At 46.8% G+C, this 26,311-nt stretch overlaps 1 protein-coding gene and 1 long non-coding RNA gene across 4 annotated transcripts; one reads left to right on the top strand and one right to left on the bottom strand.

The window, feature by feature from the left end:
• Positions 1-212: 212 nt before the first annotated feature.
• On the top strand, positions 213-25,490 carry CFAP45 (cilia and flagella associated protein 45). 3 transcript variants are annotated; one of them, XM_004448445.3, is made up of 13 exons: positions 238-296; positions 4,298-4,518; positions 5,374-5,499; positions 7,739-7,881; positions 10,576-10,720; positions 11,028-11,198; positions 12,648-12,826; positions 14,601-14,730; positions 18,393-18,539; positions 20,163-20,276; positions 21,067-21,260; positions 24,746-24,970; positions 25,287-25,490. In XM_004448445.3, exons 2-13 carry the CDS (start codon positions 4,333-4,335, stop codon positions 25,363-25,365), a joined length of 1,839 nt encoding a protein of 612 aa, XP_004448502.1. In that variant the 5' UTR covers positions 238-296; positions 4,298-4,332; the 3' UTR covers positions 25,366-25,490. The 3 variants fall into 3 exon arrangements, with proteins under 3 accessions (XP_004448504.1, XP_004448503.1, XP_004448502.1); XM_004448447.2 differs by lacking the exon at positions 4,298-4,518 and having other exon boundaries at positions 213-296; positions 5,424-5,499; XM_004448446.3 differs by lacking the exon at positions 4,298-4,518 and having other exon boundaries at positions 226-296.
• LOC131280901 (uncharacterized) lies at positions 12,168-12,691 on the bottom strand. The gene is made up of 2 exons (XR_009188574.1): positions 12,609-12,691; positions 12,168-12,373 (listed from the first exon to the last, which is right to left on the bottom strand). It is a non-coding gene; the product is annotated as an uncharacterized lncRNA (long non-coding RNA).
• Positions 25,491-26,311: the final 821 nt, after the last annotated feature.

Here is a 26,311-nt window from a genome sequence, read left to right as displayed (position 1 = left end):
TCTGTGGGATTTGTATCCAGACCCCAAAGCTCAGTCGTAGTTTTAAGAGCGGGGCGCGCCGGGGCGGGCCAGTGGATCAGAGCCCGGGTTCCAGCTCCAGCGCGGGCCGCAATGATTAACCGCAGGGGTTCGCGTTCCTGAAGCCAGCTGCTGGAGCGGCCGCCCGCCCGGCGGGGGCGGGGCCGCGAAACGCGGGCTCTTGGTTGCTGTGGTAACGCGTAAACACCCAAAGCTTTGGTGGCGGTGCGGGCGCCGGAGGAGGCGGAGGCGGGAAGACAGGGCGTGTGGTCGAGATGGTGAGGTCTGGGTGGCGGAGGAGAACCTCGAACAGGGGCCTCCTACGGCCTGAATTGGGTCTAGGGTCTGAGCAGGGAAGGCGCGCGGCCGAGGGAGGGCAGACGTTGGATCTAGGTCTGAGGGTCACGAAGGCCCAGGAGCCCGGAGGACACTCCTAGAAGAGGCAAGGGAAATCCTGAGGTGGGGAGGAGGGGGTTCAAAAGAGGAATTAGGGGTCGGGTGGTTGGGGATTGGAACTGAGGAGTGGCGCGGAGCTCCAGCTCAGGAGTTGGAGAGAAAGGCCCGCCCCAACCCTCTCTGTCACTCCCCTCCCTCCCAGGCTGGGGAATGTGGTGGGAAAAAACACTGGTGAGAGGCCAGATAGCGGAGGGTCACCCGATGCCCCCGAACCTCAGTTTTCTCTTCTATTAGCTGAGTCTTGAGTTACGAGGTAGATACTCACTAAACACTTGCCAGTGAATGATTGAATGAATTAATTGGGTACCAGCTTTGCAAGGCCAGGAAGAAGGATTGGGATTGAAGTAACAGGCAGGTCCCCGGTTCCATGGAATGGGAAGGGTGATTAGGTCCTGAGGGTGCAAAGGGCAGTAAGGCCTGGAAGGAGCTAGGGAGGGATGATGGGGAGAGGGGTGGAGAATCGCTATTGAAGACTTGGGTTAGCGTATAACTTCAGAGTTTCTGGGGCACACTATCTGGCAGAGGAAGCTACTTAGGTGTACTTCTGGACATACTTCAGGCCTTGAGGTTGCACTGCTTTCCTGGGACTCAGTCGTTCAAATTCAGAGTTCTTAAGTGGGGATTTCAGACATGCTAATTATGAAATAAGTCTCCAACAAAAAGTTGATCCCAGAGTTTGAGGACTCCCTGCAGTGTTGTCGTAGGGGTCCCCTTTGGCTTATGCATTTTATCTGAGTTAGCATCCTCACCTCCCCCAACTGCTGTCCAAGTGCACTGGTGTGTGGATGGTAGTGAGGGCCTAGCATGGGGCCTGGCACCTCAGGGCAGATAATACATTCTACCTCCTTTTTGTTTGTGTTTTAAAAGTGTTATATTCCTAAACCCTTGTTAATCAGCGCGTTCCTGCTGGGCTAGACTTGTGGGTTGCAGAGATTCCCCACCAGGGGCCATTCTGGACTGGGCTTGGGCTGGCTGAGCCCCACTGAAATCCCGCTGACAGGATTGGGCATGTGGGCACCTTTGAGAAGCAGTGGGTCAAGTTAGTGGTCTCTGCTCCTCTGGCAGGTCAGGGATGTGTGTGTGTGCATGCAAGTGTGCTGTTACTCACTAGTTTTTGAGAGTGTTTGGAAGAGAGGTTGTGTCAGGGAAGGCTCACAACTAGGCATACTTCCAGGACTCTTACAAAAACAGTGAGTGACAGCATCCTCCAGAAGGAGGTTGGGGACCTCAGGACTGACTAGGAGGTCATCTTAAGATGGCCTCCACGGATGACCGACCTAGTCCCAGGAAAGGAAAGAAGTGAATGTGAATGGATCCCTCGGGGTGAAAGGCACTGTGTCTGGTGCATGGGAATCCCTGCCTTCTAGGTAACCACAGCCCACAAAAAGAGAAGTCAAACCAGGCCAAGGGTGTGACCTGAAGTTGCCAGCCTGCAGTGGCCCTGGATGCAAAAGAGGAGCTAGACCCCAAGGTGGAGAGAGCGTCAAGGGAAAGACAAGTCTTTGTTCAGTTGACAGGTGGTGTAGTTATGTCAGGGAAACTTACAATCACCTATTCCAGCCCGGTTCTCCCTTTGTCTTGCTGGATTTGAGCAAAATATCCTTGATGCCTGGATCTATGATACTGTGTTTTTTTTAAGGGTTGAGCTTTTTTTCTGTTTTCAGAGTCAGAATATCAGGCCCACTGGCTTTTTGTTTTGTTTTTTTTAAATAAAAATAGTTTTATTATTTTTTTCTGGTCATAAAAATAATTACTTATTATAGAAAATATTTTAATTCGATTAACACCTGAAATTACATTAAACATTTTCATGAAAGTTCTTTCAGTACTGCATTCTGGGTGCATACCCTCCCTATGAACATTTTCTCAGGAACACTTCATGTGTTTTGTGTAGCCTGCTTTCTTTAAACCTTAATAGGTTATGGAGAGCATTCAGTATCAATGACTGTAAGTTGAAAGTCATCATCTGCTTGACCAGCTGAACTTTCTGCTACAGAGACCCCCACAGGGTCCCTATTTGTGGCTCAGTTCTTGTGCTCCTGGGATGGAATGGTTTATGACAAGAGAGTCAGCTGGGTCACCAAGATGAAAACATCAGAGCAGGGATGGCATCTTTATCTGTCCCCAGTCGCCGTCTTCCCTAATCCCTCTTGCCTTTGCAGCTATAACTCCCAGTTTTTACTTGCTTGTCTTCCTTCCCTGCAACAGCTGTCTCCCCCCAAGGCTCACTTCTCTCTATGCTCAGCTTCTTGGGGATATTTATTTGGTCATGCAAGAAATAAAACCAACCCTCTATCTCCAGAAAGAACCCCTTAGTTCCTGTTTCTGACCCAGAGGGTGCTAATGTTCCATTTCTGCTTGGTTCTTTTTTTCCCCCTGATTTGCCCAGTGATCCCCCAGCCCCCCCACCATCCTCCTTGTTACTCTTGGCAAAACTGGTTATTATTACCCTAGTGAAAAAGTCTGTGGCTTTAAAGTCAGCATTTCCCAAATAAGTTTTCTCAGCCACATAACTCTGGACTCAGCTCTTCCCTCTGCCCTGCCCAGTGTCCCTTTTCTGTGGTCATCTGCTTTCCTTTCGCTGTTCTGACTTCTAGGCTCAGGCAGGCGAGTATCTCTTGTTGTGACTTCCTCTTGACCTTGGCACCAAGGGCACGGGAAAGAGGAGCTGCAGTCCCAGTCCTGGAAGAACCTGCAGTCTGGTGGAACACAAGGGAAAACCCGTAGGAGCCCTTGAAAAGAAACAGGAAAACAAGTGCAAAACAATAATAAACCTTCCAGCTGTACTTCAGAGCTCTTTTACATACATTATTTTCCTCAGTGCAAACCAAGTACATGATTTGCAAAATGTGGAGTGGGGCAGTGACCTGGAGTTGGGCAGGTGGATTCACAAAAGGCCTCCATCTGCAGCCCCTGAGAGGTCATCTTGCTGAGTTTCACTCATTTCTTCTTCATTGAGTGCTTTCTGAGTTGCTACTAGGTGCTAGGCACTGTGCCTTTTCCCTTAACTCCACACAGAACTCACACTGTTTCTCACGCTCCATTGCCCTCCACCTTTTCAGTTATTCCCAAAGCTTAGCCTCAATCCCATCGACTGCAGTTTCTATTCATTTCCTTTTATTCTATTTTCGGTAGAAAGGGGGACAGTTGCTCACCACCCATCAAATAATAACCCTTGGGAGTCAGTTATTAGGCATTGTCAGGGCTGCTAAATTTATTTTTTACTAAGTCCAAGCTTTTCTGCTCTGCTGTGCTCTGCTCCCCCTCTAAGTCTTTTGCTGGCTGTGCCAGGCAATGGGGAAAGGGCACACACAGCAGTGCTGATGAAATGGACAGAGCCAGCTGGGGAATAATCGCCCAATTTACTGTGAAAACTTGTTACAGGTGGAACAGGTGCTGGAGTACCTGGTTGGGATAATAGATCACTAAGAGATGTTTCAAAACATTGCCCAGTGTTCAGTGACATGGAATGCATGGTTCATTTCCCTGACCACCTGTCCCCATGATGGCTGCTGATTTCTAGGCTTTGGGGACATCCAATATGTCTAGCCCACTCCCCTAAGATAGCTGAGCCTAAAGAACTGTGGGAGATGAATTCCCCCAAAGTGATTTTTGAGTCAGCTTTACAGCTGAAGTTGTCCAGTAGTCCTTGCAGAAACTACCTCTTAGAGATATACTTCTACTCTTGGAGCTGCACTGAAGTTGGACTGACCTTTGGGAATGGAGGTTGTATTTGTGAGGCTTCTTGGTTATTAGCAACAGAACCTGAAACTCCAATTTAAATAGAAGGGACTTTACTAAGAGGATTTTGGACTGCTCACAGACTATGGATCAAGGCTGGAAAACCAAGCTTGGAAAATGAGCAGGAACAAAGGAAGGCTCTTCAGCTGGAACCAAGGCCAAAATCACAGCCTACAATTGGCCTGGCAAGGACCCTTGATGCACAGCTGCACCACCAACACTACCAGCTGCCTGTACCTTGTCCTTGTTGCCCAGACACTGCAGACACCACGTATGGCTGCCTCTGCTGCAATTGCCAGAAAGGTTTTTTTTGTTCTTACCTTTTGCATCATTAGTTTCCTAATCATTGTCAGAGTTGGGTGACCTGATTGACTAAACTTAGGTCCCTTACTTAGGCTGGGAAGGCAAATATATAGTGTTTTTAGCTTCTGTGGTCATGGACGAACAAACCTAAGACTATACTGGATGGATAAGAAAATAACTAAGGTCTACAAAAGGGATCATGGGAGTAAAAGAGCCACAGAGTGAATATTATGATTGTAGCTGCTAATCATTCAAAACATCCACCCACTCATGTTTGTTGTGCACCAAGCACAGGCCAAGCAGTGGGCAAGGTGCTTTTCCATCCTTGAATAATCTGGTTCCACCGTAACCTTGTGAGATTGCGGAGACAGGAAGGTGACCAAATGGGAGTGAAATCTGTGAAGGGGGCTTGGAGCCCAGGCTGAGAAGTTTGGAGACAAAAAAGACATACACATTTCTTGGTAGGCAAGTCCAAATTGTCACAATTTGGGGAACAGGGACTGGGCAGAAAATGAGGCGAAGGCATTGCCTCTTGCCTGCCATCCTCTTTCCTTCTTGCCATGTGACTGACCGGGCCTTCCTCAGTGTCAGGGACTACAGAAATTCTCTTCCTTGCAGAGCTGGTGCCCCTACCCAAAGACCCCTCTGCTTCTGTGGGATGCCCTCCTCCTGCTGCTGCCCTTTGACCCCTGTGTTTTAGGGTTTACCCAGATGCTTTCCCCAAGTGGTTTCTCCACACCTCTGCCTACTCCCTCCCTCCTCCACCCCAGCAGGGGCTGGAGAAGTGTTTCCTCTGTCCAGTGTCCAGATGTCCTTCAGTACTGATGACCCAAAACTTTCTGCCTCTTCCTCCAGCCGTTAAGCACAACTGGTGTCCTGAGCTCCTCTTCTACCACTTCCAACAGGTCAAGGAACAGGACTCGCTATCGGACCAAAGCCATGAGCTCTGAGGTGGATGAGAGCCTCTTCGGAGCTATCAAGGTACCCCTCACCAAGTCCTCCAGGTAGCTGCCACCTGGAGGCAGTGGCCCAGACTAGTGTTGCACAGGATAAAGCTGGCACTGGGCAAGTCATGCCTTTCTCACAGGTAGCTCCCAAAGACAGAGGAAAGTTAAAGATCTGAGCTGCAGCGCTCTGGCATCTAGTGGGGTCTGGGTAGACAACAGCACCTGGCTTCCCCCACCCCTGAAAGCTTCACATCTTCACAGCCTTTAAAATCTGTTCTAGTGTCAAAAGGAAGGCTCGGCACAAAAGGGCAAATATTGCATGATCTCATTTATATGAAGAAAAGTGGAATATATAAATTCATAGAGACAAAAAGTTGATTACAGGATACCAGGGATGGGAAATGGGGAGTAAATGGAAAAAGTTTGGTAATGGATGGTGGTGATGGCAGCACAACAGTGTGAATGTAATTAACGGTGCTGAATTGTATACTTGAAAGTGGGTAAAAATGGGAAATGTTATGTTGTATATATGTACCGCCATATGTGTGTGTTTGTGTATAAGGGAGGCTCAACTGCAGGGAGCTCAATAGCTGCTGAGTGAGAACACCATGATAAAAAATATTGAGGGCCCCTGGACCAATCTTGCAGACACAAAGAATATATTTCCCCCTCCATCCAAGAATAACATCAAAGTAAAACACAAACTCATCCTCCTTTCCCAGTTGCTCAACTGAAATAATTACTTAGTTTTGGGGGAATTTGTAGATATTTATTTGCAAGTGTCACTCAAATTAAGAGGTTGGCAACTCCTTTAGTTTAGACAAGAGGAGCTAGGGAGTTATTTTAAATATTGTAATTTTGGTAGACATAAAGTTCAGAAGAAGAGAGGGAGGGAAAGAAAGAGAATGAGACAGTGAGAGAAGGGCAATGGGAGATTTCAGGAAGAGAGAAAAGAGAGAGAAGAAAGAAATTCCTGTGGTGGCATGAATATTTCTGACAGCTGGATGGGGTTGGGGGAGAGGAGAGGTGATATCTGTTCCTGCTCCTCACCATCTTTGTTACGAACTGAAAGGACTTTCCAGGAGTCTAGGGATATGCACCTTTCTCCATTTAGAAGACTCCCACTCTGCAGCAATTTTCTTGTTGATAAGGTGAAAAAAACACAAAGGAATGCAATTTCACTAACATTTGTTTGGTGTGCGTCAATAGGAAGTTTTCTAGTCAAAGCAAAGATAGATTTGGAAATGGCCAAGTTCTCCAGGAGTAGTCATCATGCTGGCTAGCAAAAGGGAGCAGTCAGCAAATTGCCTGTCCCTGGTCCAGTTTCTTGGACGTTCTTGCTGGGTGAGAGTCAAGGAAGACTCTCAGCTGGCAGCAGGGGGCAGGAGTACCCTGTGGCAGGAGTTGTGCCCGCTTGGAGGCACAGGCTGGGCACCAGGTGGCAGCAGCACTCAGGGGAACCATCTATACCAAGTGAGAGTCCTCCACTGAGGCCCCCCCTCCACGTTCAATTGGGATCACGGTTATGGTATTAGTGACAAATGGAATTTTTGCTGTGTTAAAAAAATTCCTGAAATAAGCCATTTCATAGTTAGCTAACTCCTTCCTTGTCAGAAAATTGGAAAAAATTATATATCTCTCTGTACTCTTCTTGTTGAATTCTAACTCACTTCCTCACTGCACAAGAATGTTAAGGGCAAGTCTTCATTAGGTCATTTAGCCATTTCTAGCTCCCTCAAGAAGGCTTTTGTGTGTGTGTGTGTGTGTGTGTGTGAATCAAAGTAAATTGATCGTTAGAAAGGATTACATTTGACTAATATCACAGGTGGGATTGGTCTGTAACAAATTACATTGCTTCAGACCCATGGGGGGTGGGGTGCTGGAGAGGGAATGAGTTCATCTTTCATAAATCATGGAAGGAGACCAGAAATTTATTTTTCCTTCCTAATGGTTTTAGGGTAGGGATAGATGCACTCTGGTGACCTTCAGCCCCCATTGCACCAGGACTGTCCATCCACACAACTTGTTAGACAGGCCTTGTTCTGAGTAGAGCTGGTCAGTCCAGGACACATCGACCAAGTTCAGGTGAAGAGCACCATGCTGCTTCCTCAGGCTTGGCTACCCCTGGTGCTTCTGCAGTTTGAACCCCAGCCAGCCTCCCCGGTCTACCGGATGGGGTAGAGGCCCCAGGACTGGGGAAGGGACTTGAAGTTAGCACTGACCAGCAGGAAGTGGGGCGGCCAACTTTTTAGTTGCCCTTCTCGACCTCACAGCCCCTGACACAGACCCACAGTGACAGCCCCATCGTGCTGCTCCGAGATAAGCATGCCATTCGGAAAACTCTCACTGCCCTGGGCCTGGACCGCAAGCCGGAGACCATCCAGCTCATCACCCGGGACATGGTCCGGGAGCTCATGTGAGTAGCAAGGCCAAGTTCCCTGGCCCTCCCTTCCTCAGACTGCCCTTCTGCTGAGCATCTTTGCAAGGAGCTGAGGAACCCGCCTAGTTTCATTCTGTTGGTCCAATCCCTACTCCTTGCCTATTTTTGTTTTCCATTTTTGTTTTCTGGTTCTCCTTCTTTCTTCTCCACCTTGGTCTCTCTTCTTCCTCCCTGCCTTATAACTATTATTGCTGTTGCCCTTTGATCCCACTTCTTTCTCTCCTCTTTCTTTTGGCTGGCTGCGGGACTTATGGGCCTGGTAGAGGGCAGGTGTGGCCTTGGGCCTCTCCCCAGGGGCCCCCATCAGTGCTCTTGGTAGAGGAGAATCATCCTGATGAGTCAAACCTTTGTACTGCTTTAAGCATCTGAAGCAAAGGGAAACTGACCAGATGCCTAATTAGCTTCCCAGCTTCTTCCCAGACTCTGAGGCCATAAGAGGAAATTCACGAGGACTCTTTGGGTTCCTTTGGGATTAGCTCAGCATGGCTTTCTGACCGGAGCTGCCCCACGGCTCAGACCCCCTCCTGTGGGGTTGAGGCCTAGCTCAGCAGTGAAATGAGCCAATGCTGACTGCTCAGTGGTTTAGCTCTTGCGCTAATATTGAACTCTCTGTAACTGTTCTCCCCTCTCTGGGTCCACTGGCTAGAAACTTGAATTCCCATGAAATGCTGCCTGTGTCAAGAGCCAGGGAGGCACAGCTAGGATATGGCTCTGGGAGCTGGGCTTGACCAGAGCCCTTGTTGATTGCCAGCTGGTCAGCTTCAGCATCATGTGGCCAGGCACTGTCAGCAGCCTTGCGGTCACCCCTGCGGCCTAAGGAAAGCTTTCTTCTTTGAGGGGTCTGGTATTGAAAATAAGTCTGCCATGAAGTTGCTGGTTATTTTTCAGGGCTGTCGAAAGTAGCATGAACTGCAGTCTCAGATTCAGTTCATTCCTGGTCATCCCAGATCCAAAGGCTATTTTGGGCCACACCATTCCATGAACCACAAGATCTTGGCTAAGCCCCAAATGCACTCAGTCATTCTGCTTGCCTCCTGGAATGGAATCGCCACCCCCCCCAACCACCACCCACACACATGCATGCACACGCACACGCGCGAGCTCAATTAGATGAAGCTTCACTTCCTGTCTCAAACTTTCTGCGTCTTATTGCCATAAACCTGTTAAATTGCCTCACCCAGAAGCAGCGTTATCCCCCCTCAAGTACTCCCTCCCCCATCTTTAATGTATGTCATTTGTTTGTAATCATTATAATTAGCTATTGGTTTGTTAAATGCATTGGGCAGCTACAAAGGAGAGGTCTGTAGACATGGCTCTGACTGTTGTTGATCAGGATTTTAATTAATATTTAGGGTTCAAAGCTTCTCTCTGGGCTGGATGGACAAGGATGTTTAGGTTTCTAGCTGCCATTCATTTCAACCTTGTCTGGCGTCCCTTGCCCTTTTTTGTCATCCTTGAGGAATAATCTATTTTTTAAAATATATTTTTAACTTTATTTTTAAAAGATACATAAATCACACAAAATGTTACATTAAAAAAATATAGGGGATTCCCATATACCCCCTGCCCCCACTTTTCCCACATCAACAACTTCTTTCATTAGTGTAGTACATTCATTGCAATTGATGAACACATTTTGGAGCACTGCTACAAAGCTTGGATTATAGTTTACATTGTAGTTTACACTCTCTTCCAGTTCGTTCAGTGGGTTATGGCAGGATATATAATGCCCTGCATCTGTTCCTGCATTGACATTCAGGACAACTCCAAGTCCTGAAAATGTGCCCATGTTACACCTCTTTTTCTCGCCTTCAGCAACTCCATGACCACTGACTCCACATCAATGATATAATTTCTTCCATTGCTAGAATCACAATAAGTCTATGGTAGAATACCAGTAAGTCTATTCTAGTGCATATTTTAATTCCCCAGTCCTGAGGACTTTGGGATGGTGATGCCCACTCCACCTCTAATTGAGAGGGGGCCTCAATCCCATATGACTGATGGATGGGACTCTCTTGCTTGCAGTGTAGACTCTCTCGGGTCCTTAGTACAGTGGTTTTCCATCCTTACCTCCTTGTTAACTGTCCTTGGTGAGTCCAATGAACTAGAGAATAGGTGTTGCAACTCTGCTGGGGTTCAGGGCACAGGTCGCACATGGATAGCCCAGAAATAATCTATTTTTAACATTCCATTCAACAGCTTTATTCTGTGCCACACGCTGTGCCAGAGACAGGCAACTGGAGTGGTTAAAGCAGTCCCTGTGCTGGAGGGGCTTGTAGTCTAGCAGAGGGAGCAGATGCCGCATGATTGGCTGTGTTTCAGGCAGTAAGAACCAAGTACAATGGCGGCTCAGAGGAGGAAGCTATTTAGTGGGTCTGATGGAGTGGGGTTGACACATGTATGTGAGGTGAAGGTCATGCACAGCTGCATAGAGGTGACATAAGCTGAATGTCATAGAAAAAGTACTGAACGTCTCTTTTTTTAACCTCTTGTGCTACCCCTGGTGGCTGGGGGACCCACAGTGTGGTTGGCAGTCTTTCCTGCCAATGGCTGAGACCATGCCAGAAGATTGGCAATGCTGAGGGGAGAGAAAGAGAAGCAGAGAAGCATGGTGCTGCGAGCTCACCTTCTCTTTCTCTCCCTAACTTTGTCCATTCTTTGTGTCAGTGTTCCCACAGAGGATCCCTCTGGGGAATCCCTCATCATCAGTTCTGAGGAGTTTGAGCGAATCAAGTGGGCATCCCACGTCCTGACCAGTGAAGAACTCCAGGCTAAGGAGCAGGCCTTGAAGATGGAGAAGGAATCCATCATGGTACATGGGTGGTGGAATAGAGATGTGCTGGGGAGAGGTCAGCTGGTTAGGGGAGCCTAAACAAGGAGTGAGCATGCACTTAGGGAAGGAATGTTGCAGGTTGATGACAGAGAGAAATATCTGAGATGTGGGAGCAACTGTTGGGCAAGGGGAGGGGTGAAGTTGAGCAGACGGTGCCATTTGCTGGGTTTCTATGGCATGATGGGCTAAGGCAGACTCATTTTGGGTCACCTGCAGTAGCCAGGCTAACGCCGGGGCATAGAGCACCGGGAATATTCCCTCACTGACCCAACCTGGTCTCCCCTAGGATGCAGTGACAATGCGCAAGAAGATCATGAAACAGAAGGAAATGGTGTGGAAGAACAACAAGAAGCTCAATGACCTGGAGGAGGAGGCCAAAGAGAGGGCACAGAACCTCCTGCAGAGAGCCAACAAGCTGCGGATGGAGCAGGAAGAGGAGCTCAAGGACATGAGCAAGGTGAGTACTTGGCATTTCTTTCCTCCCTCTGTGGACTCACTGCTCCTCACTCCTTCTTTCTGGATTCTTTCCTTCTCTTATTCTCACATTGCACAGCTTTGGCTCCATTTGGAGATGGGGCAAAATGGGGTGAGAAGTGAGGGGCTGGTGGATGAGACTTGTACCTGTCATGGTAGTTGCTGTGATCAGAGTGAGGACCAGTTTTGCCATTTGGAAGCTGGGTGACCATGAGCAAGTCACTTGCCTTATCTGAACCTCAGTTTCTTCATTTGAAAATGAGAATGGAAAACCTACTTAGAATTCTTGGTGGGATTAAATAAGCTAATCCAGGGGAGAGCTTTTGTGAACTGTGGGCTGATAAAAAAATATGGGGGTATTAATTTTTATCCAGGGTAATACTTTTATATTTTTATCCTGCTTATTCAATTCTGGCCACATATGGTGGTCCAGGCAATGGGATTCTTTTTGAAGTGCCCAAAGTGCTTCCTTTAGTCCAAAGCATAAAGAGGCTCATTTGAACTCAATTGAACTCGTTTGCATGTGGTTCATTTCCTGACCAAATGAAAAATGCTGACTCTCCAACCCCTTCATCTTCAAGTTCTGTCTATCAGATTTAAATCTTCTCTATCTATACTTTCATTTATTTTCCAAAGCTTTCACTTAGTTCTTATTGATAGGCCCATGGTTTTTTATCCCCTTTTGTGTCATGTTGGGCTCTTTTCCAGCCTAAAAATCTAGTGGCCTGGCCTCTGCAAAAATGCCTTTGCTTCCCCGAGGAGTAGAGCTGCGGTCTTAACTTGGGGTTCATGGATCCCTAACTAAGGGGAACCATGAACCTCTGAAGTTTTGTGGAAAATTTCTGTGTGTGTATATATACATAAGTGAATTTTGTTGGAGGAGAGGACCCATAGCTTTCATCAGATTCCCAAAGAGTGAGCCATGATCCACAAAAGACAGAGACCAAATGAATGCGCTGAATGATACTATTCTGGGCCTTTCCTCACATCGGTGCTAGCACCTGGTAGGACTCAGTAAATGTTTGAGTTGAACTGGGCTTCTGAGCAGCCATGTCCACCTCCAGCATACTCAGTTATATTCTGGGGAGCAGATATGGCTCAAGTGGTTGAGCACCCGCTTCCCACACTGGAGGTCCTGGGTTTGGTTCCTGGTGCCTCCTAAAAATAAAAAACAAACAACAAGCAAACAAATGAAAAAACCAACTCAGGAGAGCCAATGTGGTTCAGTGGTTGAGCGCTGGCTTCCCACATATGATGTACTGAGGTCCCAGGTTCAATTGCCAGCCCCAGTACCTCAAAAAAAAAAAAAAAAAAAAAGAAAAAAAGTATTCTGCTCCCATTTCTGCCCTCTTGAATTTCCATACTTCCACACAGCACCCATCCCTTGTCTTACCCCCAGATCTAGTGCCACAATTTCATCTCCATCCCCTAGATCATCCTCAATGCCAAGTGCCATGCCATCCGGGATGCCCAAATCCTGGAGAAGCAGCTGATCCAAAAAGAAATGGAAACAGAAGAGAAGCGATTGGATCAGATGATGGAAGTGGAACGGCAGAAATCCATTCAAAGGCAGGAGGAGCTGGACAGGAAGAGGAGGGAAGAAAGAATCCGGTAAGAGGCAGTTCTGGGAGCTCCCTCTCTAAATCATTTCCATGTATCTTTAGGTCCAGGTAGACAGGCAAAGAAGGATGAGCTGAGATGAGAAATGATCATTCCCACCATCTATTATGATCTCAAAGCCTTTATGAAGTGATTCATGAATCACAGACCTTGTGAAAGCTTGAAGGTTACTCTTCGGAGATGATTTCCCAGATCATAACAGGTGCTGCATGAATTGACCCCAGTGCGGCCTCATTTCTCATCACTTCCTGCCACCCACTGTTCTCGGTTCCCCATGCCCCCGACATGGTGGACCCTGTCACAAAAAGTTCATGACTTTTGCTGTTCCTGCTGCTTTGGTTACCCTTCTCTTTCATTTTCCCTCTGGAAAACACTTTCTCTTCCTTTATTCTGTAGCTTTGCTGTCAAGCCCCTGAGAAACCTCCCTCAGCTCATGAGGTTGCCCTGCCACATGGTGTTTATGCTCTTCACCTCTTCTTGCACTGTACTGCAACTCTGCCCATGTGCCTCCTGGCCCTCACTGGGGACAGGGCCTCATCATTTCTGTAGCTCCAGAGCCCAGCACAGTGTGTGGCCTGTAGTGGGTGCTAGAATGAATAAATTCAGTCCCCTCCATTTTGCCGGAAAGGACAAGTCTCAGGGAAGGTAAATTATAGAATCATAGTATTCTAGATTTAGAATACCACTATAACATGTAATGAATTACCTCTATAATTAGGTCCCATATCCCACTGAATGACATTTCTCTCTCCTCAGCTGTATGCTTGTTCTCATGTCCCATTCTTCCCTGTATTTCTAGCCAGATACCTGGTAGATTATACTAGGCTCTTTATAAAAGTTTATTTAGTGACTAAGTGACTTAGTCTAAACAGCTGTAGCGATGGGAAAATCTCTGTCTCACTAGGCAGCTCTAATGATTTGAAATGGACCTTATAGTGAGTCCAAATCTGCTTCCATGTAACTTTTACTCATTAGTCCTATGTATTTCCTCTGGAGTCCTGAGGCCATTCAGGTGCTGTATCTGAATGTAAATTTCATCCTCCTTTCCCTTGATTCCTATCCTAATCCATTCTCCTTTCTCCTATTTACTCATATATCATGGAATCCTAGCTTCTCTGGATACTTCCAGTTCATTGACATCCCCCAGCAACACTTAGGTAATACAGCAACACCATTTCTGGAACCTGGTTTGACTGCTTCTTACTGCCGGGCTGGGTTATTGCCTGAAGTATTGGGTGGAGAGATTTCCTTAGCCTCAGCCACTGTGCACCAGCAGTGGACAGTCTTATCATGTGTGATAAGATATAAAAGAGTTATCAGACAGGGGAGAAGGGATGAGAAGAATAGCTTAATTGGGTGATTGCAGAAGCCCTGGAGGGATTCGAATTCCTGAGCTGCTTAACTCTGTGAAGCTAGCAGGACTCCTACCATTACTCTGGGAAGACTTGGGAGGAGGTAGGATTTCTGTAGCTCTTTACATACTGGAAGGCAGAATATTTATCATCATGTGGGGTGCACTTCAGGGCACACACATGAAAAAAAGGAATTTCAATAAATACTGAGTCCCAGAACCAGGGGCTCAGAAGAGAGAGAGCCAAACCCCCCCGCCAGGATACTCCGAGGAAGGGCTTTGCTGGGTCTGTGCTTATCCCTGTTTAGGGGGTATTCATCAAATTGTTCTCACAAAGCATCCCACCTTAGGGGCTTATTTGGGTGGAGGTTGGACCCTTGGTTTCTAAGACACTGAGGCACTGTTTCCTCCCAGAGGAAGAAGGCACATTGTGGAACAGATGGAAAAGAACCAGGAGGAGCGATCTCTGCTTGCTGAGCAGCGGGAGCAGGAGAAGGAGCAGATGCTGGAATATATGGAACAGCTTCACGAGGAGGATCTAAGGGTAATAGGGCTGGACAAATAATGCTGAGTTCCACCAGCAATGATGACAAAGCCTTCCAGGATTTTGGGGTTCCAGGGTGTGGACCAATTTTGTTCCAGGCAAATACTTGTTCCACAACATAACCACCACCAACTTTTTATTGCCATGTTAAACACTTATTTGTCCATGGTGCCATGCTGGGGGATGAGCGGTGATTTAGAGAGGTACTGTCCCTGCCTCCCAGGGACTTGGAATTGAAGATTGACACATCAATGTGGATGTACACACAAAGGAAATATATGACTGCTTGCTTTCCATAAATAAATATAGGGATGCTTTATGGTCTTCCATCAATTATCTAGGGATCTTATAGATGAGCAGGAGCAGTGTCTTTGTTCCAGACTCCTTGCTGTTACTTAAGTAAAATTAGGTAGAATTCTGATGTTATTCTGTTGAGGAGCCAAAACTATTTTTCCCCTCTTAGCCTAAATAGAATTAGTAGGCATATCCAGTGCAAAAAAAAAACAACAACAAAAAACAGATTATATACCTGCTCAAATTAAATAGACTTAAGCCTCTTCTATTTGCCTTAGCTGTCCTGCTGCAATATACAAATGCTCCTAACATGGCAGTAATTTGGAGCACTTATTCTTTTTCCCCCCAAACTTTTTATTTTGAAATTTTTCATGTGCACACACAAAAAAGTTGAAAGAATTGTACCACACCCATAGGCCCTTCAACCTAGATTTAGCAATTAACAATTTGCTTTAGTTGATTGTGTCTTGTTAAACTATTTGCAAGTAAGTTACAGACATCTTGACACCTTACCATTAAATGCTTTAGCTAGCATCTCTGTAGAAAAAGGACATTCTCATACAAGTCAACAGTATCATCAATAAATAGAATCCAGGGAAACGGACTTTGGCCCAGTGGTTAGGGCGTCCGTCTACCATATGGGAGGTCCGCGGTTCAAACCCCGGGCCTCCTTGACCTGTGTGGAGCTGGCCATGCGCAGTGCTGATGCGCGCAAGGAGTGCCGTGCCACGCAAGGGTGTCCCCCGCGTGGGGCCCCCACGCGCAAGGAGTGCGCCCGTGAGGAAAGCCGCCCAGCGTGAAAAGAAAGTGCAGCCTGCCCAGGAATGGCACCGCCCACACTTCCCGTGCCGCAGACGACAACAGAAGCGGACAAAGAAACAAGACGCAGCAAATAGACACCGAGAACAGATAACCAGGGGAGGGGGGGAAATTAAATAAATAAATAAATCTTAAAAAAAAAAAAAAATAGAATCCAATGATTCTATAATATCATCTAATATTCATTCAGTCCACATTCAGATTTATCCAATTGTTCCAAGCATGTTTTTTAGCTGTTTTTTTTTTTTTTTTCCCAAATCAGGATCCAGCCAAGGGTCACACATTTTATTCGTTTGCCTCTTTAGTCTGTTTTGATCTAGAAGAATTTCCTCATTTGTTTTTATAACACTGATTTTTTTGAGACACCAGGTTAGTTGCCATGAAGAATATGCCATACTCTGCATTTGTCTCTTTCCTCATGTGCCATTTAACGTGTGGAACATGAATAGTTTTCTTTTTCTCCCCCCTCCCCATGTTTGTGGATGATTGCATTGTCATCAGTTTTTGGTGGTGGTGAGTGACAAGGTGGGGGATGCCCTGAGAGTCACACAGGTGGGCAGACTTGTAATTATGCATGCTTCTCTGAGCACCTGTGATGTATGGCATTGTACGATGGTTGCAGAAGAAGATCACTTGGTTAGTTAGGGAAGGAGGGGAGGCACATAGCCTTGTGAATTGCTTGAGAAGGGGACCAATAGGGCCAAAAGACAGAGAGGTTGGGCCAAGCTAATTGTTTCTGGGTTGGGTGAGAAAGGGAAAATGCCAGAAGTAGAGGCATGGGACAAATATTCAGGGAAGGGCATGAGAAACAAGACTGGAAAACCTGACTAGATTGCTGGAAGGAGGAATTGGTGGGCTCACTGAGACTTGGAGAAGGAAGTTCCAAATCTCCATGAGTCAGCACCATTATGTTGATGTTGTGCCATTGTCCTTTTGATGTCCTCCAAATAGGACTCCCTGAATCTCCTGGAGATATTATTAGGCAATTTTAAGATAGAAACCTGTTCTCTCCAGCTTTTGAATTGCCTTATCTCAACTAGTATGAGGTCAGCTTTTCTTCCCTCCCCACCTTGCTAGCAAGATGGAGAAGGGTGGAAGGAGTTTATCTGGGGTTTTTTTGGATGGACTTCAAGATGAGAAACAGGGGAGGTCCTTTGGCTTCTCGGAAATGAAATGGACCTAAACAATAAAATAAATAAATAGGCAAAGAAGTAGGTAAATAAACAGTGATCGGATTGATATGTGTTAGATTAGAGGTCAGCAGCTTCTTTTTTGAGGGTCAGTGGGAATAAACAATGCCTGGGGCACCAATGGCAAGCCTGAAACTGGTGGGAAGAAGTTAGGAGGGGTAAGAAGGAGAGTTGGAGAGGCAAAAGGGGGGGAAACAGAGTGAGCAAAAAGTAAGTTTCCTTGATCAATTAGTATGTCCAGCTGACACCCTGGCTAAGCCTTCACAAGATGGGTAGCATCCTAAGCCCTACATTTATTTTCATCTGATCCCAAATATCCACTAAAGGCTTTTTAGTGCCAAGGACAGAGCATGGGTTGCAAATGGGGTGAGAGATGGAATGCTGACGGTGATGACTGTGACTAATGCACCAGATTACCTTCTTGCCTACTTTTAGAGAGGAATTGCAAAGAGTTTTTTTCTTCTGCTTATCATATGCCGTTTATATTGGCCTTGCCTTCCCTGCCTCATGTAGTAATAGTTTATTGAATATTTGCTGTTTTCCTCACACTGAGCTACACGCAGTTGGGGAAGAGAGAAGTGCGATGCATGTCCTCCAGCCAGGACAGAGTGAACGCCTATGAAAAGAGCAGAGACCTGCAAGAGAGTATATAATCAAATTTCCAATTGGGTGGCACCATCTCAAGAGCAGAGGGAATCCAGAGTGGAGAGATGACTGGGAGTTAGAGGAATCATGTGAAATTTTCAGGGGAGGTTGGAACTTAAAGATAAACAGACAAGGTTTCAAAATTCTGGCTTTGGAATTTATTAGTTTGCCCTGAGCTAATTATGTAAATTCTGTGTCTCGCTTTCCTCACCTGTAGAAAACAGATAACAAGGCCTATCTTTCAGGGTTTTAGGTGTATTTAGGTATTAGAGACAGTATAATGCAAACTGCCCAGTGATTAGAAAATAAGCAATTAGGGCAATATTTATTATTTTAATGATCACTATTGAATGGAGAATAAAGTTTGGGTTTAAATAGGAGAAAGGAATTTAAGGCAGGAAGAAGGCAGTGTGAGTGAAGTCAGAGGGATAAGATTTAGCATATATGGGAGACACTGAGTACAATTTTAAGAACCTCAACTTCCTGAAAGTATAAAGTGGTTAACAGTGTCGGGTGCTGCCAAGAAGTCAAGTTGGATGGAGATCGGAAAGAGGCCAGTTAGCTAGAGAGGTCATTGATGACCCTTGAAAGAATGGCTAAACTGCAGGCAGTACATTTGTCTTTCTGCCTCCCTTTGAGTCTTTCTTTCCCCAAGGGCCATTATCCTTCTATCTTGTCTCCTTCTGCTCTAAGTATCTCTTCTTTTACTGTCAGGACATGGAACGAAGGCACCAGGACAAATTGAAGATGCAAGCTGAGATTAAACGTATCAATGATGAAAACCAGAAGCGGAAAGCAGAGATGCTGGCTCAGGAGAAGCTGGCAGACCAGATGGTGATGGAGTTCACTAAGAAGAAGATGGTAGGGACTTGGTTTCTCATGCTGTGGGACTTCTGCCGGGAATGGAAATATCTGTCACTGGGAGAGTCTGGCCTGAGAACTAAGGAAATTCCAACAGAAAGACAGTCATGTCTTCTTTCTAAAATTCACAACCTTAGTTCAGGGGCCTGGCTTCTTTTTCTCTTTATCTTGGCCAGTCCAATTGCTCATTAACAGAGGGTAGCCTAGAAAGGACACCCAAATTACTGTTTTACTATCCTCATTAACATTTTTGATTAGAAGATGAGATGAGGATCATGTACAGGCAGGGAAGACAATTAAAACTATTGGGGGAAGTGAAGTTTTTGTGGATTCCTCATGACCCGAATAATTATATTCTCAGTAATCATGAGTCAGCTGCCTGTGAATTTCCTATGAAAACTCATATTGGTCATCCTATCTTGGGTGCTAGACTCAGAAAATGAAGCTCTCTCCCATCCCCCACCTAGAACCTATAGGAACAAAACCCCGTGGAGCAGAGAGCAGGACTCACAAACAAGCACAGATGTATATATCTCACAAATGTGTACACTCATTCTGAGGCAAAATCCAGTGATGAAATGATTGGGTTCTATGGGAAATGGAAGGTAGAAGAAGATTGGATGGAGTGGACATGGATTTATGTAGAGAGGAGGAAGCACTCAAGGTGGCGGGAAAGTCATTAAACTCTCCATGTGTCAGTCTTGCCTCCCCTGCTAGTTTTGTTGTTCCATGATATCAGAAACCACTTCATGTGTCTCTGTGCTCCGCTATAGTAGTGAGTCTTAATGAAGCAAGATAAGGGTGTTTGAAAAGGAATATTTGACATACCTATTCATTCCAAATTCTAACCACAGAAAATAAAGCTCAACAATGCCTATATATTGGCTTTGGTTCTCATATTGGATGCCGAGAACAGAGGGGGCAGCTTGACACACAGCTGTGCACAACCAGGCAACTCACTGGGGGGCACAAAAGTCTGGGCAGGTAGAGTAAGGGGGGATGAAGTGTTCTTAGCAGCAAGATCACATTTCCACCCAACCTGTCCCATTGTCTATGACTGCCCAGGAATGGTAGTTGGGAAGGTGGGTTTGGGAAGCTTTTAAAAATGTGCCTGTTCTTTTAGAGAGGTGGTAAAGGGAGCTAGTTTTGATGTTTCACTTCCTAGGTATCTGCTGAATGCCATGTGACTGCCCAAAGCATGGTTGACTGTTTGCCTGGGAACTAATGAGATAACTTCTACCTGCTGTGCTTTACAAGACAGGAAGGGAGCCACAAGTGTTACTTCTAGAAACCTGGCCTAGTAGCCTTGCAATTTGGAAATTGTGTGCAATGTAGTGGAAGGAGCATGAAATCTGGGCTCAGGATAACTGTCTCAAACCCTGTTTGGCAGTTTCCTAGCTATGCAATCTTGGGCAAGACCTCGACCTTTATGAACATGAGTTTCCTCATCTGTATTACCTATCTTATGAGATGTTGTGAGGACCCTCTGAGATAATACTTGATGGAAACAGTGAAGTATTTTACAAATGCTAATTGTTTTTATGTTCTTGCATTTTTGCCTTAGCTTAAAAGGAGTCAGGAAGTGGTGGGGAACTATTCTCCATGGCCTTTTCTTCCCGGCAGGCACGGGAAGCAGAGTTTGAGGCTGAGCAGGAGAGAATCCGGAGGGAGAAAGAGAAGGAAATCACGCGCCTGAGGGCCATGCAGGAAAAGGTCCAGGACTACCAGGCAGAACAGGTACCTACTTAATCTCAGCTTCCCTTTGCCTCTCCCAGTCCCATAACGATTCGGTAGCTTGTAAAATGGCCTCCAGAGATGAGATATAGAAGAGAAGGTGCAAGTTATCTAGACTTCAGTAGTCTGAGAGCTACGGGGTGGGTCTACTCTCATTGTCTATGGCAGCAAGGATTGGGCAAAGCATTACGCACATAAGGTTGAAGAGAAAGCTTTTGGATACTACTTGAAGAACTTTCAACCTTAACTATTGAAATCTGCCACCAGAGGAAACTGTGGCATATCCATCACTAGAAATTTTTAAAACTAGATGCCATCACAGGGCAGCCTGGAGATTTTTGAGGTACAGGAAAAGAATTTGGATGAGTGAGGTTGAAGGACAAGGTGACCCCTCCGGGTATCTTCTGACCTAAAAGGACTATGACAGGATTCCATTTATTCTTTCCTAGAATAACTTACTGCCAGAGAAACTCATGGTGCTTCTCAAGGCAGAATATGTCAATCTGCAAGTAGGTGTCTTCCTAAAGCTAAGGTTCTTAACCAGGGGTCCATGAGCTTGAATTGAAATTAAAAAACACATTATTCTTGTAAGGATGTGTTGGTGCAGATACGATATAGTTATTAAATAATACACAGTATAGTGTGAACATAGTAAGGGGTCCATGGTTTTCACCTGACTGGTAAAGGGGTCCACGGAACAAAAAAGGTTAAGAACCCTTGTCCTAAAGGCAGCTGCTTAGTCCCTGAAGTTATTTTGTAGCCTTGCTAGTCACACCATCCTCTCCTTTCCCAGGATGCCTTGAGGGCCAAACGCAACCAGGAGGTTGCCGATAGGGAGTGGCGCAGAAAGGAAAAGGAAAACGCTCAGAAGAAGATGGAAACTGAGGCCAAGCTGCGAAAGAGTCGCCTGGAACAGGTGGCTTTCAAGGAGCACACTCTTGCTGTTCAGGTGCAACGGGACCGGGATGAGTTCGAGAGGATTCTTCGGTAGGAAGACTGGGGACCTTGGTTTCCTTTCTCTTACACTGCAGCAAGGATGGTCCATATTGGACAGAGAAGAACTTTCTTGCATGTTTACAGACAGATGCACATCCGTCTTGACTGTGCTTATTCTTCCTAGATGGATGGCTGAAATATTTCAGAGCCATTTGAGCTGAGAATTTTATGATTAGACTATTGGAAAATAGCAGCTGGAAGTGTTAAAGGAATTGGGAATTATTGGGATTATTTATCCTGGAGCAGTCCAAATATAAGAGAAGGTGTTGGTATAATATCCCCCTCATCTTCCCCCCCACCCCCATAATTTTGGAATGAAACTGCAATAGGAAACGTTTAGGAGAGACGAAGAGTACTTCAGACACTAAGAGTTGTGAGCAGGTCTTCAAAGGACGTCTTTGCCTTGCATTCAACAAATACATATTAAGCACAAAGGTTTAAGGCTCTGTGCTGGATGCTATGGGAGATATTAGAGATAAAGAAAGCACTGTCTTTGCCCATTTATGCAGGAAGGATGGTAAAGACTCATATATGGATGGGCCTCACCTGCATTTATCCATCTCTCCTTCCTTGCCAGCTTCAGCCTTTCGTTTCTGTTTTTTCTTGGCTCAATAATATTTCCAGCACACAAGTGGAAGCTAAGTGTTCCCATCCCTCACTGGTCCCCACTCCCTCCTGCCCCCACAAGGTAGCTGGGAAACTAGTCAGTGGCCATAGCTGCCATTGGTTTTCCCCTCTGCTCTACCTTCTACCAGCCAGATCTGCCATTACCAAAGCTGGTTCTTGGGATGCTCTGCTGGCCTTAACTCTTTTGACCTTACTGGGAACCACTCCCTTCTTGCTTTGGTTCAGACTCTATAAGGTCCGAATTTTTCAAAAGGAAACAAACCGAACAAAATCTAAATGAGGAGAAGGATTGCAAAAGTACTTAAATTATGCTTCAGACAAAGATTGGCTGGTCTGGCCCAGCTCTCTTGGTCTACACACTCTAGTTCCTCCTTCTTGGCACTGCCTCAGTTTTTTTGTTTTTTTTTTTTAAGATTTATTTTATTTATTTCTCCTCCACCACTGTTCCCCCCGTTGTCTGTTCTCTGTGTCCATTCGATGGGTGTTCTTCTGTGTCTGCTTGTATTCTCATTAAGTGGCTCTAGGAACTGATCCTGGGACCTTCTGGAGTGAGAGAAAGGCGATTACTCTCTCGTGCCACCTCAACTTCCTGTTCTGCTATGTCTTCTAATTTTCTCTCCTCTGTGTCTCTTGTGTCATCTTGCTGTGCCAGCTCTCTGCATCTGCTGGCACTCCTGCACCAGGGTGGTATTCCTGCATGGGCCAGCTTGCTGAGGGGTCCAGCTTGCCCTCACCAGGAGGCCCTGGGCATCAAACCCTGGACCTCCTATATGGTAGACAGGAGCCCAATTGGTTAAGCCACATCTGTTTCCCTGCCTCAGTTTTAGTTGCTTGACAGACCAGGCTACCCAGTCCGCTAGCCAGAGACAGAGCAGAGCTGTAGGAATAGCCGTCCTTGCCAGAACTGGATTCCTGATCTTGTTGACCCTTAGCCTATTCCCACAGGGTCCCTTGGCTGTCACTTTTCCTTCCCTGAAGGGTCATGGTATAGTTTCCAGACACTTGGTAAAGAAGGCAACTTCCTTAATGGCCCTGAAGATTCTGCCCCTGGACTCTGGGCTATTTTTCAGATCTCTCCCCTCCTTTCCCAAGCATCTACATCCTTGGACATCTGTCGGTGTTGCCTTATTAGGCACTAACAAATATCGATGAAGTGGAATTAAAGTCCTGCTTCCACCACTGACCCATCTGTCTCTTCTTTGTTTTGTTCGTTGGAAGCATACACATTACCAAGTTATTAAACACAGACCAGCCCTTTGGAGAAATTCAACTTCACATGTTGTTCTAAGTTAGCATCTAGATGTAATGTATCCAGGGCCACGTAACCACCGCGGTGGGTGTCTTCCCTCCAGAAGCATCTGTCACAGCCAGCAATCCAGCTTTTCCTACTTCAAAAGCATGTCCTGCTGTATAGCCTATATATGGACTTCCTGCTTCTGAAAAGAAGCCCATTGACTAAGAAGAGATAGCCAACCTGTCCTACCCAGTTGTTCTTAGAAATGCCTGGGAGCTTAAAAAATTCCCATGCCCAGGCTCCACCTCCACCTATTCTGATTTAATTGGTCTGGTGTGAGTATTCTGATATGATTAGCGTACTCAGTATTGTAATATGATTCTAATATGCATCCAGGCTCCATGGTCACTGTCCTGATCCCGTAGGATGACCAGGCTTCTTCCTCATTCAGAATTACAACCACGTGCCACTCCAATGGCTCTCTAGTGACACACACAGGTCTCTCATTGCCCTCTTTACCCCTCTACCAAGAAGAATGTGAAATAGAAAACTGGTCTACTTATAGGAAAAAGACAAGGAGGAGAGTCTTCATGCTATCCTGGATGTGGCTGAGGAGAGAAGATTTGGAGTCTGACTACAGTGGGACAGGGAAGCCCTCTTCTGAGAAACTGGGAAGGTTCTATAGAGGATGTGGAATGTTAGGAGATGGTTGAATGATGGAAAAAAAGTAGCTGGGTGTTCAGAGGACATCCCCTGTAGGAGGTTCTTGGAAGATGGCTAGAGGGAAACGATTAATCAATCAGTGTGTTCAGTAATGTTGTTGGGGTATAAATGACCCCAGGAGCGAAGGGCAGGTGAGAGATCCCTGCCTAAGATGATTTTACATTTGGCTCCGTTTTTCATTACTTTAGGAAGGGAATTAGATATTAACTCAAGATGGCCCATGACTATTTCCTCTGTGATGTCAGGTCCAGCTTCTTCCCTCTTCCAGCAATCAAGGAGAGCTAGTATTGCAGATTTTATCTCTTTTCAAATTTATATCTTTGCTGGTTTTGTTAATGTTTTTGTTTTTGTTAGTGGGGAAAGGAAGGAAGGAAGGAAGGAAAGGAGGGAAGGAGGGAGGAAGGAAGGAAGCCCAGAGTAAATCTTAGAACAGTTGGAGAGGAGTTGTGTGTTGCTACAAGAGAGGAGAGTAGAAACAGTGGCTCCTAGTGGGTGAAATCCCAGGTGCAGAACCAACTACGCAATTGACCAGGCCTAGAGCAAAATGGAAATGGGAGGGAGGAAGACTTGTTTAAAAAGTATTGAGAATTTCAAACTGGTGACCACAGAGCATTAAACCAAGCCCTGGGCACAGGGGCCTTGTGACTGTGCACCCACCCATGAAGCCAGCAGTGGCTGAGTGCGAGGGGGCGCGCCCGTGGTGACAGCTGAGAAGGGCGCGCAGTTGTGGGACGAATCTCTGAGCCATAGCAGAGGAGGGCAGGCGCACAGTGGGCTGTGGTCTCTGGAGCATGTCCAGTGGAGGAGCCCACCAAGGAGGAGGCTCCCCCTGCCTTCCCCCCACACAGCCAGCTCAGTCTAGCCCTTTCGCGTTCCTGTGTCCTTCCCACAGGGCCCAGAGAGAGCAGATTGAGAAGGAGAAGCAGGAGGAGGAGAAAAGGGCCAGCGGGCGCTTACAGCACGCCAACGAGCTCCGGCGCCAGGTGCGCGAGAATCAGCAGAAGGAGGTGCAGGACCGGATCGCTGTCTTTGAGGAAGGCCGGCGCCTCAAAGAGGAGGCCCAGAAGCGGCGTGAGCGCATCGATGACATCAAGAAGAAAAAGTTGGAAGAGCTGAGGTGCGCTGGAACCCCTTCCTCCTCCTGCTTCTCTCCGCTTCTCTCCCCTTCTCCGAGGCTGGCAAGTGTGGCTGGAAGGGACGGTGACCAAGGTGCTCAGGGAGGAGGGCCAGGGCTCACCGGGGGTTGTTGCCTGCTGAGGGACTCCCGCAGAAAGTTCTGAGATGGGGTCTCCCGGCCTTCCTGACTTTCTGGGAGCCTCTTGGTGGGCTGCTGGGGCCTTGATGTGAATGTGTTTTGGGGGGTGGACTGTGGGAGCAGCACTCCTTCCTGGTCCGACACCAGCTCTCATACCTGCCCTGTGTTTTGCCTGCAGAGCCACCGGCCTTCCTGAGAAGTACTGCATTGAAGCAGAGCGCAAAGCTAACATCCTGCCGGCCACCTCTGTGAAATGAGGGGGAGCCTCTGAGCCCTTGGGGATGCCTTTGGGGGACAGATTCTGCCCAGTCTCTGGGTGTCTATGTTTGCTGCTAACCTAGTCATCTCATAGTTACGTATTAAATCTATTATACTTCTCTAAGGAACAGTGCAGCTTTCTCGCGGGCGCAAGTCCCCTACTGGCTACTGATGTAGAGCAAAACCCGGAATGGGAGACCTGGGCAGGGGCAGCGTGATGCTCAGGGGCCGGGAGTGGTGCTGGGGCACCCTTCTGGGAGGAGGCACGTCCATGATCATCCCCCGTAAGCCTGGTGTTCCTTTGCATGGTGTCTCCTGGCATTTCAGTGATCCCTCGGGATGCTGTCATCATGTCCACTTCCAGCACTGTCTCTGCCCCCACCCTGTTCAGAGGCATTTCAGGCCACTAGGGCAGTGAGTAGATTTGCTCTCAGGGAAGGGCTGGGGCAAGGGCTGGGCTGGGTGGAGCTGGGGAGGAAGGTACCAGGGCTGGACCCAGACAGGCCTCTTATTCAGACCTCGTCTCTGCAGAGGGTGAGGTTTGAACCTATGGAGGGCGTATGCCTCCTGTCCCAGGCCTCTTCTGCTAGAGCCCTTTCAACTCCAGGCCACACCACAACATAGACAGCCACCTCATCCCTTGATCAGGGCATGCCCAAGGTCCATTCACCTCGCCCAAACCCAGCTTTCCCCTCACCCCCAACACATATCATTCAAATAGCTGGGTTCTCCTCTGTCTACCTTGTTCCAGTAAGTGTGGCTCTCCGAAGCTATTTTTATTTGTTTAGCTTTCTTCACTTTGCCCCGGACTATTCTATTCTTTATTCATTCTTTCACTCATTCAAATATTTATTAAGTGTCTTCCATGTGCCCAGTACTTTCTAGGCACTTAGTGAATACAGAAGACCGGGCTCCTCTCTCAAGGAAGCTTCTCATTTGTGCCAA

This window comes from Dasypus novemcinctus, chromosome 13 (genome assembly GCF_030445035.2).
Source record: "Dasypus novemcinctus isolate mDasNov1 chromosome 13, mDasNov1.1.hap2, whole genome shotgun sequence".
In the NCBI taxonomy this organism is placed as follows: Eukaryota; Metazoa; Chordata; class Mammalia; order Cingulata; family Dasypodidae; genus Dasypus; species Dasypus novemcinctus.
Note: the sequence above shows the minus strand (reverse complement) of the source record. Positions and strands in the feature narration are given on the sequence as shown.